The following is a 12276-nucleotide window of genomic DNA, read 5'->3' as shown; positions in this document are numbered from 1 at the left end:
TTATTTATACGTTTATATAATCGTGGTCCTATTAATGAGTTACATTTTCTTTGGACGCTTTATTTTGAATTTTTACGTTAAATAAATTATGTGCTTTTAATTGTTTAATTAATAATGAAAAAATTTTACACAATTTTGTTCTGCTGCGGTTTTATTCATAATAATAAATTGTTTATTTATAATCGTGGTCAAAGAGTTACATAATAATTTTGGAAAAGACAATTAATTTAGATATTTTACGTTAAATAAATTATGCATTGCTTTAATTTTTAATTAATGAAAAGAAATTTTACACAGTACATTTTACGCGCGTGGTTTTATTTATAATAATAATTGTTTATTTATAATCGTGGTCTCATAATGAGTTACACGATAATTTTAAAAAGACGGTTATTTTGAATATTTTACGTTAAATAAATTATGTTTTTGATTGTTTAATTAATTGAGGAAAAAAAAAAAACACGAATTTTTTGCCGCGTGTATTTATAATAATAATTCGTTTATTCATAATCGTGGTCCTCATTAATGAGTTACACGATAATTTTCTTTGAAAAAAGACGCTTATTTTGAATATTTTACGTTAAATAAATTATGTGCTTTTAATTGTTTAATTAATTAATTAGAAAAAAAAAAAAAAGAACACTACTGCGCGGTCATAATAATAAATTGTTTATATAATCGCGGTCCTAAGTAATGAGTTACATAATAATTTTGTTTGAAAAAGACACAATTATTTTAGATATTATACGTCAAATAAATTTATTTGCTTTTGATTGTTTAAATAATTAATGGAAAAAAAAAAGAAAAAAAATTTTACCCAATTTACGCGCGGTTTCATTTATAATAATAATTTTTTTATTTATAATCGTGGTGAAGAGTTACACGATATTACTTTTGAAAAAGACATTATTTTGAATATTTACGTTAAATAAATTATGTTAACATTATTTATTAATAATTAAAATTTACACGAATAACTGCACGATAATTTGGCTTATAATAATAATTCGTTTATTCATAATCGTGGTCCTCATTAATGAGTTACACATATTCTTTGCATTTAAAAGACACAGATATTTTACGTTAAATAAATATATGTGCTTTTAATTGTTTAATTAATAATTAGAAAAAAAAACAATTTTGTTCTTTGCGCGCGGTTTTATTTATAAAAAAAAAATTTTACACGAATTTTGTTCTTGCTGCGCGGTTTTATTCATAATAATAAATTGTTTATTTATAATCGCGGTCCTAAGTAATGAGTTACATAATAATTTTGTTTGAAAAAAGACAATTATTTTAGATATTATACGTCAAATAAATTATGTGCTTTTGATTGTTTAATTAATTAATTAGAAAAAAAAAGAAAAAAAAATTTTACCCCAATTTTACGCGCGGTTTTATTTATAATAATAATTCGTTTCTTTATAATCGTGGTCCTCATTAATGAGTTACACGATAATTTTCTTTGAAAAAAGACGATTATTTTGAATATTTTACGTTAAATAAATTATGTGCTTTTAATTGTTTAATTAATTAATTAGAAAAAAAAAAAAAAAAAATTTTACACGAATTTTGTTCTTGCCGCGCGGTTTTATTTATAATAATAAATTGTTTATTTATTATTGCGGTCCTCATTAATGAGTTACATGATGATTTCGTTTAAAAAAAGACGGTCATTTTACATATTTTCAATTATTAAATATTCGCTGTCGATACTTTAATCAAATAACTAGAAAAAAAAAATATAAATATACACCCGAATTTTGGTCTCCACGAGAGCGGTTTGTATAGCATTTTTCCCCTCTTTTCCTTTTCTTATTCTATTCGTATGCCTATAGCCGTGCTGTTCAATGGTGGGGGATCGGCCGCCTTACCGTTTTGCCGTTTCTACTAGTTTTAGTGGCGAACTAAGTGGCTAGATTCAGCTGCATACAAAAAATTGAATTAGAGCGTCTAGAATCAGAAAAATCTGAGTTGGAACGCAAAAACAAAGATTTAAACGATTTTTGGAGCAAAAAACTTGAAGTGGACCATCTCGCAAAAGAAAAATTCAAAAAAAGTCAAGAAACTAAAGTTTTTGGCAAAAACATTAAGACCAATTCAAGTTGGCAAAGTTTTGGTTCATCAGCTCAATCGTTTTTTAGCAGTAAACAAAGTCAAGAAATCAAAAACCAAATAGATAAAGAAATTCTAGAAAAAATACCATCACCGTAGAAAACGTAACGGAAACGCACGAACCAGAATTAAACGAATTTACATTCGATACCCCAATAAAAGTCCATATTAATTCGCCCACAATGAATATACATCATCATAACGACTTCATTATAACCAACGACGACGATAATTATAATAACAGTCCCAGTAATTATATTGCAAGAAACACCAGGTTACCTGACAGCAGCAGCAGCGACAGCAAAAGCGACGCATCAATTGAACAAGAACAAGAAATATTGGTAGAAGACTTGGAAGAACAATATTGGGAAGACAATTTTGCTCAACAAATTACACAAGCACAAAGATTAATAGCTGAAATTGATCTTGAAAATACAAAGAAAAAAGAAAAAGAATTAATAACAAGTCCAGTTGCAACTAATAATTTAAATAAAGGAAATAAGAACAACGATAATAAAAATACAGATAATCTTAATATCGAATCTGAACAAAGAATTCCAATAAATAACGCAATGGCGGACGCAACAGCAAAAAGATTAGCAGAGATCCAAGAAACAACACATCTCATGACCCTTATGAACAAATTATGTAAAAGTATTTCCAATTACACAGGTGAGTCTCAAGAACTCACAAGATTTAGAATAGAATGTGAGGAAAGTCACTATGTGGGTAAAGACCTAGAAAAGAATTTGGTGAAAATGATAGTACGTACCAAAGTAAGTAGAGAGGTACGTGATGACATGACCAAAAAGAAATTTCAAAGCATTGATGATCTGATGAAGTCACTCAGGGAATTGATAAGCAAAACCAAAAACGAAAAAGTGTTAATTGGTGAAGCTTTCAAACTCATTCAAAAAAATAATGAACCCGTGAGGAACTTCGTCAAAAGTATTCGAGAATGCACAAATTTTATTGAAGAAATGCATACACCCGCAAAAAATGAAAGACCAAAACAAATCAAAGACGAAATAAAAGAACTAGAAAAAGACACGTACTAAGGTCAAGAATCAAGCCTGAACTTGGTGATTACATAACCTTGTCTGAAAATTATGAAAATATCATACAACAAGCAGCAGAGAGAGAAGAAGAATTAGCCAGAAGGGCAACGTTAGGCAGAGATGAAACTAAGAAAAGAACTTTTGAAGTTAATTTTTGCCAATTATGTCAAGAAAAAGACCACGTAGCACCGCAATGTAAATTAGCTAAACCTCAAATGTCAGGAGATAAAAAGCCTACGGCCTACGAAGAAATGAAGGTATGCTTCAAATGTAGACAAAAGGGACATTTTGCAAGTAAATGTACTCAAGAGTTTATCACGTTGAAGCAGTGCACAAAGTGTAATGGTAAAAACTATTCAGAACAAGATTGTTGGAAAAATAAGAACCAACAAAAATGCCAATTGTGTGACAGTACGGAACACATAGCAAAAAATTGCCCAACAATCGTATCGAAACCAGAAAATGACAAAATATGTCAGATTTGTGACATTAAAGGTCATGACGCAAGAACGTGCTACAAAATTGGAAATTATGTCAGACCACAACGAAACTATGCTTCACCAACATGCCAATTATGCGGAATAAGGGGACATGCTGCAAAAAACTGCGGAATGCAACGAGAAAATCAACAACGTCCTCAAGTAAGATTCAATGAAAACAACACCAATGTGGAACCAACGTAGAACCTGCCAGTTATGCAATATAATTGGTCACCAAGCAAAAGACTGCAATCAGCGACGTCGACCAAACTACAATGGTTATAATAATGGTTACAATAATGGTAACATGATTGGTAATGAATATGCAGATAATAGAAAAGACGGTTCAATTCGAGAATGCGATTTTTGCAAAGGCGATAATCATATAGAAATGAATTGTGTTGAGAAAAAATTCCAACAAAGAGTGCAGGGAAACTTGCAACCGTCCCTCTAAGCGAGGAGGGACGGCGTAAACTAATACCTAAAGAAATTAATAGTAAAAATACTGCGGCTATGGAGGCAACTGGATTTATATCTGATAATGATTGCGTAATTATTAAAGAAATAGATAATGATTTAAACAATGAAATGCTGAGAATAAATAAAAAGGTAGAGTCAATTAAAATAAATAAACCAGTTCCCACCATAAATGCAACAAATTTTAACACTACTCCCTATATAGAAATCAAGCTAAATAACGGTAATGAAACGGTTAAAATGATGTTACATTCGGGAGCAACCCCGAATCTATTGAAAAAATCTCAGGCATCAGGCCTTGAGATAAACGAAGGTGAGATAGAAACCTTGCAAGGCATATCGGAGGCCTTATAAATACATTGGGAAAAGCCAAAATAAATATTTTGGGCAAAGAAATAATCTGCCTAATCATCCCTGATGAAGTACCTATTAATTGCGCAGGTATTTTGGGTTCGGAATTTTTCGAATCAACAAGCGCAATTATAAACTTTGATAAACATATTGTTACGTTTTAGGGTTAAAATAAATGATATCTCTCTTTTCTATTTAAATTAATAGGTCTTTATTCATTTGCTATTCTATTGCAACTGCAACTTGACTCTTTCTCTCATCTCTTTACCGTTACTAAGGTCGTCATTTGTTATTAACTAATTCTATATTGTCTGTCTCTGTCTATCATATAGGAGGAGGGAATGATTAACTTCATATTCGTAACACTACCCTCCGCCCAATGAAGATTGTCGTCCCGACAATCCATAACCTACAGCTCAAGAATGTTCAACAACCTGATTATATCAATCAGATCCTTGACCACTGGGGATTCTCGAGTTATCCTAAGATGTTGTTCAGTATTTACTCAAGGTTCAGGGGAAAACCCAATGTAAAAACTCTAAACGAACAGCATTTACAATTCTATTTTATATCTACAGTCAATTTTGTTCAGTCAATAGAATATCTTCATTCCATCTATCTTTATTTTATTGATTTATTCTTCTCCTAGATATCTGTCTTCTCCTAGATGATTAATTGTATTTATGATTGCAATTTAATTATTCCTCCATGTAGTATAATATCAACCTAAATAAGTAAATTAAGAAAACCTAGAAAAAATATAATTTGCATAATTATATTATTATGATAAATATATTGTTATTATTTATTCATTTTCAAAGCGTCCTTTGAAAACAAACAACATCAATTATCATTTTTACTAGTATTTTAATCTGTGGTGTACACCCATCAATAACCAAGTCACATTCATGCTCTTATACAGGCCATTGATGAGAATTTCTCATTAAAGGGACAACACGTCCGCCATTATTCCAAGGAATCATGCCAAGGCAGTGACTAAAAATTTTACCTAGGATTTTTATTTATTTATTTCTCAACCTTGTTTCCTACTCGAAACAAGGAACCTCAGTCCATCGAGGGCCATTTTTTAAAATTCTTATCTTACTTTTACTTAAAGTAAGAACTTTTAATCTATGTATATTTTTTTTTTTTTTTAAATCATTCATTTATTTATTTATTATTTAATTTAATCACAAAAATACTCTTGTTCTACGTATGGATAAATTCTGTTCACGTGCACGACTTTAAGTCTTCCATTTGGTATTTTTTTTATTCTATAAATTACTTCGTTAATTTTATTTTTAATTAAATAAGATCCGTCCCAATTTGATTGTAATTTTTCACATTTACCAATGGTTCTATGGGGGATATAGAACCAAACCTTCTCACCTGGATTAAATGACACCATTTGAGATTTTAGATCGAATTTTGATTTTAATTTATCATTTTTAAATTTTAATATTTTTCTGACATCTTCATGAATATTTAATATTTCTTCTCTTAACTCTTCTACAAATTCAGGAATTGGATTTATTTCAGTTTCAGGAAGTTGTCCCGAATTAAATCCAAAGGTAATCTTAATTCTCGACCCAACATTAATTTTGCTGGTGTATATTGTGTGGTTTCATGCTTTGCTGATCTATAAGCCAAAAGAAATAAAGGGACCCATTTATCTCAATCTTTTCTGATGTTGAGCTACATATTTTGCCAGATATTCTTTTAAAGTTCGATTCAATCTTTGTACCATACCATTAGATTCTGGATGAAGAGGAGTTGTCCGAGTTTTATGGATATTTAATAACTTCATTGTTTCTTTAAAAACTTCAGATTCAAAGTTTCTTCCTTGATCTGAATGAAGTTCTAATGGAATTGCAAATCTTGAAATAACATTCACTATTAAAGCTTCTGCTACGGTTGTAGCTTTGAAATTCGGTAATGGTATTGCTTCTGGCCAACGAGAAAAATAGTCTGTTATTACTAATATATAACGATTTCCTGTTTTAGATTTAAGTAAAGGTCCCAGATTATCTATTGCTAATCGTTTAAATGGAAAGCTTGGATTAACAATTTGAAATTTTCCTTTAACTTTTTTATGAGGGCCTTTTTTAGCGAAACAAATTTTACATCTTTTACACCATTCTTCAACGTCTTGTTTACATTTTGCCCAGTAGAAATTTTTTCTAATTTTTGCAAGTGTTTTATTTATTCCAAAATGTCCACCTGCTGGATTATCGTGTGCTTCTTCTAAAATTTGTTTTGTATTTTCCTCTGGTACTATTATTTGTAATATAAACTTTGTTTTATCTGATGATTCCCAATTACGAAATAAACATTCATCTTTAAGGATTAATGAATCCCAAATTAATAAATAAATTTTCATAATTTCTCCTAATGGTGAAATTTCTTTCCAGTCAGGTATTTTATTTACTTTCTTAAATTCAATGAGTGTTTTAATGATTGGATCCTCATTTTGTAATTCTTTCCAATTCAATGTATCATCTCCATTACAAACAATTTGAAAAATTGTATATTTATCTTCCTTCTGTTTCTTATCAAAATTTTTAGTACATTTTTCACAAGTGCATGGTCTTCTCGATAGTGCATCTGCATTAGAATGTATTTTGCCTGGTCTATACTGTATTTCAAAATCGAAGTTACTTAAAATTTCCATCCATCTTGCCATTTGACCTTCTCAATTTTTAAACGATATGAGCCATCTCAATGATGCGTGATCAGTCCAAATTGTAAATTTTTTTCCAATTAAATAATGACGGGAATGCTCAACTGATTTAATTATAGCTAATAATTCTCTTCTGGTTACACAGTAATTTTTTTCTGTTTTATTAAGGCATTTGCTAAAATATGCTATTACTTTTTCCTCATTATTTTGAATTTGTGAAAGAGTGGATCCTAATGCAAAATTTGATGCATCAGTATCTAATATAAATTCACCATTTAATTTTGGAGTTGTTAGGATTGAGAATGAAGTTAGAATATCTTTTAATTTTTTAAAGGCTATTTCAGCATCATTATTCCATAAAAACTGTTTATTTTTTTCAGTTAATTCATGTAATGGTCTTGCAATATTTGCAAAATTTTTTCCAAATTTTCTATAATAAGAGCATAAGCCTAAGAAACTTTGTAGTTCAGTAATATTACTCGGAGTTGGCCATTCTAAAACTGTTTTAATTTTATCTTATTGACACTTAAATTCTGTACCATTAATCACATATCCAAGGAATCGCGTGATTCCAAGGGTCTTCTCTTTGAAAAAAATAGCATTTTTTATGATTAACTTTAAGGTTTGCTTCTACTAATCTTGAAAAAACCATTTGTAAATTTGTAACGTGTTCATCGAAGTTTTTTCCTAGAATAATTATATCATCTAAATATACTCAAAATGCTTTTTCTAATAATCCTTCTAAAACTTTGTACATAATCCTCATAAAATTTGCAGGAGCATTACACAGGCCAAAGGGTAGTACTTTGTATTGCCATAGTTCATTAACAATTGCAAATGCTGTTTTTTCCTTATCCTCTGGTTCCAAAGGAATTTGCCAATGACCACTCTTAAGGTCAATTGTAGAAAAACAACATGATCCTCTTGTAAGATTAAGTAAATCTTCGATATTAGGTACTGGAATTGAATCTTTGATTGTAACGTCATTTAATTGACGATAGTCTTGACAAAATCTTATATCACCATCTTTTTTTTAACTAATACAACTGGTGAAGACCAAGCACTGTGACTTGGCTCGATTATATCATTTTTTATCATTTCTTGTAATTTATCGTAAGTTAGTTCTATAGAATGAAAAGGAATACGACGTGGATTTTGTTTAATTGGTTTTGTATTTGTTACGTTTATTTTATGGTTAATTTTTTGATTGCAACCTAATCCATTCCATTTGAAACAATCTTGAAATTTACTAAAAAATTTTTCACAGTCTATGATTTGATCATTTGTTAATAATTTTGAAGAATTTTTTATTTGATCTGATAAAATTTCTGGTATTTCAATTTCTTTTAATTCTATTTGATTGATTGATATTATTTTAATTTCGTTATTCATATCAAATTTTTTTGATATTAAATCCTGAAATTTTGTGAAAATTTCATTTTTCTTTAGAAAATCTATTCCTAAAATTGCATCATCTTTAATATCGGCTGTGATAATATCGAAGTTAGTGGTTATATTATTGATTTTTATATCGAGATTTTTAATATTTTTAAGGTGTTACCTGCGCATATCTAGAGACCTCTTGTGGATGACATTTAGAAACATAATATTTCTATGAGTGCGAACGAGATAAAAAAAAAGGAGAAAATCTCGTTTCTCACTTCCACTTAAGTATTTAGACGAAGACAAAAATTTATTTTTATTTGTTGTAAAATAAGCCCTATTAATTTTTATATCAAAAGTTTCCTTATTGTTTCTTACATCTATACTTAGTTTTTGATAAAGCTAGCCGTATTTTTCATGAAATGGCTAACCAGGTCTCTAAAAACTCAACCGGACTCTCCATAAGAACCTATGTATAACCTCCAAAAAAGTAGCCTACTTTATTAATTAATTACTAAGTAATTAGCTACGAGAAAATTATGATAAAATTTGAGTGTGTGTATTACTCTTTCATTAAGCTACTTAAAAAATTCCAAGGCTCTATCCGTATTTTTGATTTGTGCTGGATATTCCTTAAATGGAAATTTTTTTGTCGATGCTGTTTAAATTTTTAAATTTTTTCTTATAGTGATAAGTGATTTTTTTATTTTATTGATTATTTTATTGTTAACTACAGTTATGTCAGAGCCAGTGTCTATAATCATCATACATTTAATTTCTTCAATAGAACCAAATATTTTTAATTTTTTATCATTTTCATTTCTATGTTCGATTTTATAAATTTTTAAATTAGTTGGAACCAATTTGTCCCCCAACAAACTGGTTCCCTCTAGTTTAACGAATTATTTTTATTTTGATGAATATTTTTATTTTTATCACAATTATTTGCATAGTGGCCCGCTTTTTTGCATTTATAACAAACGATTTCAGATGATTATTTCAATGATTATTATTATAATTATTATTTCTCTTTTCAAAGTTATTATTATCAATCATTTTTTCATTTTTATTTTTATAATGGTATTCATAAGGTTTAAATCTTGAATTAAATTTTGAATTTCTCATATCTTTTTTTTTTTTATTTTTATAAACTAAATTTGTAACAGATAACAACTCACTTGCTCTTTTAACTGCTTCGTATAGAGACTCTATTCTTTCTGAACGTAGGGTGATTTCGATTCGTGAGTTGTGAATTCCATTAATGAATTGGAGACATGCTATACGGTCGCGTGCTTCACTTGGTAGGTTGAAATGAGCTAAATTAGTCAATTTTTCAATTTCTTCCGCGAAATTCGAAAAATCCTGGTCGTATTTTTGTTTTAATCCTAAAAATTGATTATAATACATACGAGAAAATTGTCTTTCATTAAATTTTTTGTCCAGTAATTCTGTTATCTTATCAATTTCTTTCAATTCAGTGGCCGACAAGTTTTCTAATACTACTTGAGCTTTACCTCTTAATGATGATGCTAATTGAGCTGCCTTTTCACCTTTATTCCAATTATTATTTTCTGCGACAATATTAAAATGAATTTGATAGCGATTCCACGAGGTTAATCCGTCATAATCATTGAGTTTAATTATTGAGTTGTTACGTGTAACGTTTGTTGTTGAGTCATAATTTTTATTAGTGTTATACGTATTGGAATTAGAAGTTGAAGCTCCAATGATTATTTCTGGTAAGGATTTAAATTTATTTATCTGGATATGAGGTGAATTTCTTGAGAAAACATGTTCCGATCTTATTGTTGGTTTATTGTTCTTGTGTTCTTTTGAGTTACAATTTTTTTGAAGTCTAATCCCAGGTTCACTGATATTTGTAGAGCTATTAGTTTCTCTGAATAATTGAATTGTTCCTTCTCTAGCTATTTTACGTGATTCTTCTAATTCTCTTCGTAGAGATTCTCTGAACACTAATATTTTTTCATCAAATTTTTTTTTTAAAGCTTCTAAATCTGATTTAGACATTTTTTTTTATTTTTATTTATTTGTCACACTCAAATATCACTCTTTATTATTATTATTATTATTATTATTTTTTTTTTTTATTTAATGTTATTTTATTTCCCTTTTTTTTTTTTTTTTTTTTTATTTTTTTATTCTGTGAGCGTTTCACTATTTCAAATAAAATAGAGTTCGATTTAATTAACTTAATGAATTTATATTTATTTTTTTTTATTTTCTTATGTAATATTTTCTTTGTATTTTATTTTTTAATTTTTCTTCTGACACCAATGTTACGTTTTAGGGTTAAAATAAACGATATCTCTCTTTACTATTTAAATTAATAGGTCTTTATTCCTTTGCTATTCTAATGCAACTGCAACTTAACTCTTTCTCTCATCTCTTTCCCGTTACTAAGGTCGTCATTTGTTATTAACTCATTCTATATTGTCTGTCTCTGTCTATCATATAGGAGGAGGGAATGATTAACTCCATATTCGTAACAATATATTGGAAATTAATGAAAAATCTATTGTTTTTGAAAACCCAAAAATAAAAGGGTTTATTATAGGTTCAGAAATAAATATGGTCGATTTCAAAACTGTAAACGACACGCTCGAGAGAACGATGGAATCCGGAACCGGAAATTCTCTGGAGAGTGCCAAATTGATTTCAAATGAAAAATTATTAAAATTAAATAATACTGATTTAAATGAAATTCTTTTGAGTAGGTTTTCAAATTAAAAATTATTAAAATTAAATAACATTCCTTTGAGTAGGGTTTCAAATGAAAAATTATTCAAAAAAAATGATATTGATTTAAATGAAATTCCTTTGAGTAGGGTTTCAAATAAAGAACTAGTAAAAATAAATGATGTTGAATTAAATAAAATCTCTTTAAATGAAAATAAAAATGAAATTAAATTTTTTAATCCATATCATAATAAAGCGTTTAATAGTATCAAAAAGAAAAAAGAAAATTGGCGAAGAAATTCTGATGTTAAATTAAATAAAAACAAATTAACTTTTCCAATTATTACAGAGTCCAATTTTTCCGGATATGCGGAAATAAATTCAACCAATAAAATATATACAATAGATGAAGTAAAAATTATGACACGTTATGATAAAGTTAAAGAATTATTAAGACTTGAACATTTAAATGCGGAAGAGTTGGACCATGTATGTAACATAATAAAAAAATATTCTGACAGGTTTCAATTGCCTGATGAACCATTGAGTTCAACACATTTGGTTCGTCATCGTATCCCCACGACAGACGAACTCCCCATAAATAATAAAATTTATAGACCTCCTCATAATTTGCTGAAAGAAGTCGAAAGGCAGGTACAAGAGGGAGTTTTGAAAGGCATAATTAAACCTTCAGCATAATTAATCCTTTTTTTTTTTTCAAAAAATGAATTGACGCATAGAAGGACGTCGGAGTTAATTTGATGAAACTTAGAAAAAGTAAGAAGCCCTGTGGTCTAGTGGTCAAGGCGTTTGCCCGGAAAGCAAAAGACCCGGGTTCGATTCCCGGCGGGGGAACTTCGTTATTTTTTCTAAGTTTCTGGTTTTTTTCAAAAAATGAATTGACGCATAGAAGGACGTCGGAGTTAATTTGATGAAACTTAGAAAAAGTAAGAAGCCCTGTGGTCTAGTGGTCAAGGCGTTTGCCCGGAAAGCAAAAGACCCGAGTTCGATTCCCGGCGGGGGAACTTCGTTATTT

At 29.0% G+C, this 12276-nt stretch overlaps 1 protein-coding gene across 1 annotated transcript; it reads left to right on the top strand.

Annotated features, from left to right (window-relative positions):
• Window positions 1-2297: 2297 nt before the first annotated feature.
• On the top strand, window positions 2298-3856 carry LOC122857549. The gene is made up of 2 exons (XM_044159825.1): window positions 2298-2787; window positions 3345-3856. Exons 1-2 carry the CDS (start codon window positions 2298-2300, stop codon window positions 3854-3856), a joined length of 1002 nt encoding a protein of 333 aa, XP_044015760.1.
• Window positions 3857-12276: the final 8420 nt, after the last annotated feature.

This window comes from Aphidius gifuensis, linkage group LG1 (assembly GCF_014905175.1).
Source record: "Aphidius gifuensis isolate YNYX2018 linkage group LG1, ASM1490517v1, whole genome shotgun sequence".
In the NCBI taxonomy this organism is placed as follows: Eukaryota; Metazoa; Arthropoda; class Insecta; order Hymenoptera; family Braconidae; genus Aphidius; species Aphidius gifuensis.
This window is presented reverse-complemented; position numbering and strand designations above follow the sequence as displayed.

Excerpts from the sequence above, each read along its gene's own strand:
- LOC122857549 (XM_044159825.1), top strand. The coding sequence starts at position 2,298 with ATGAATATACATCATCATAACGACTTCATTATAACCAACGACGACGAT. Across the intron at positions 2,788-3,344 it reads AAGTATTTCCAATTACACAG|AAAAAGACCACGTAGCACCG; the intron begins GTGAGTCTCAAG and ends AATTATGTCAAG.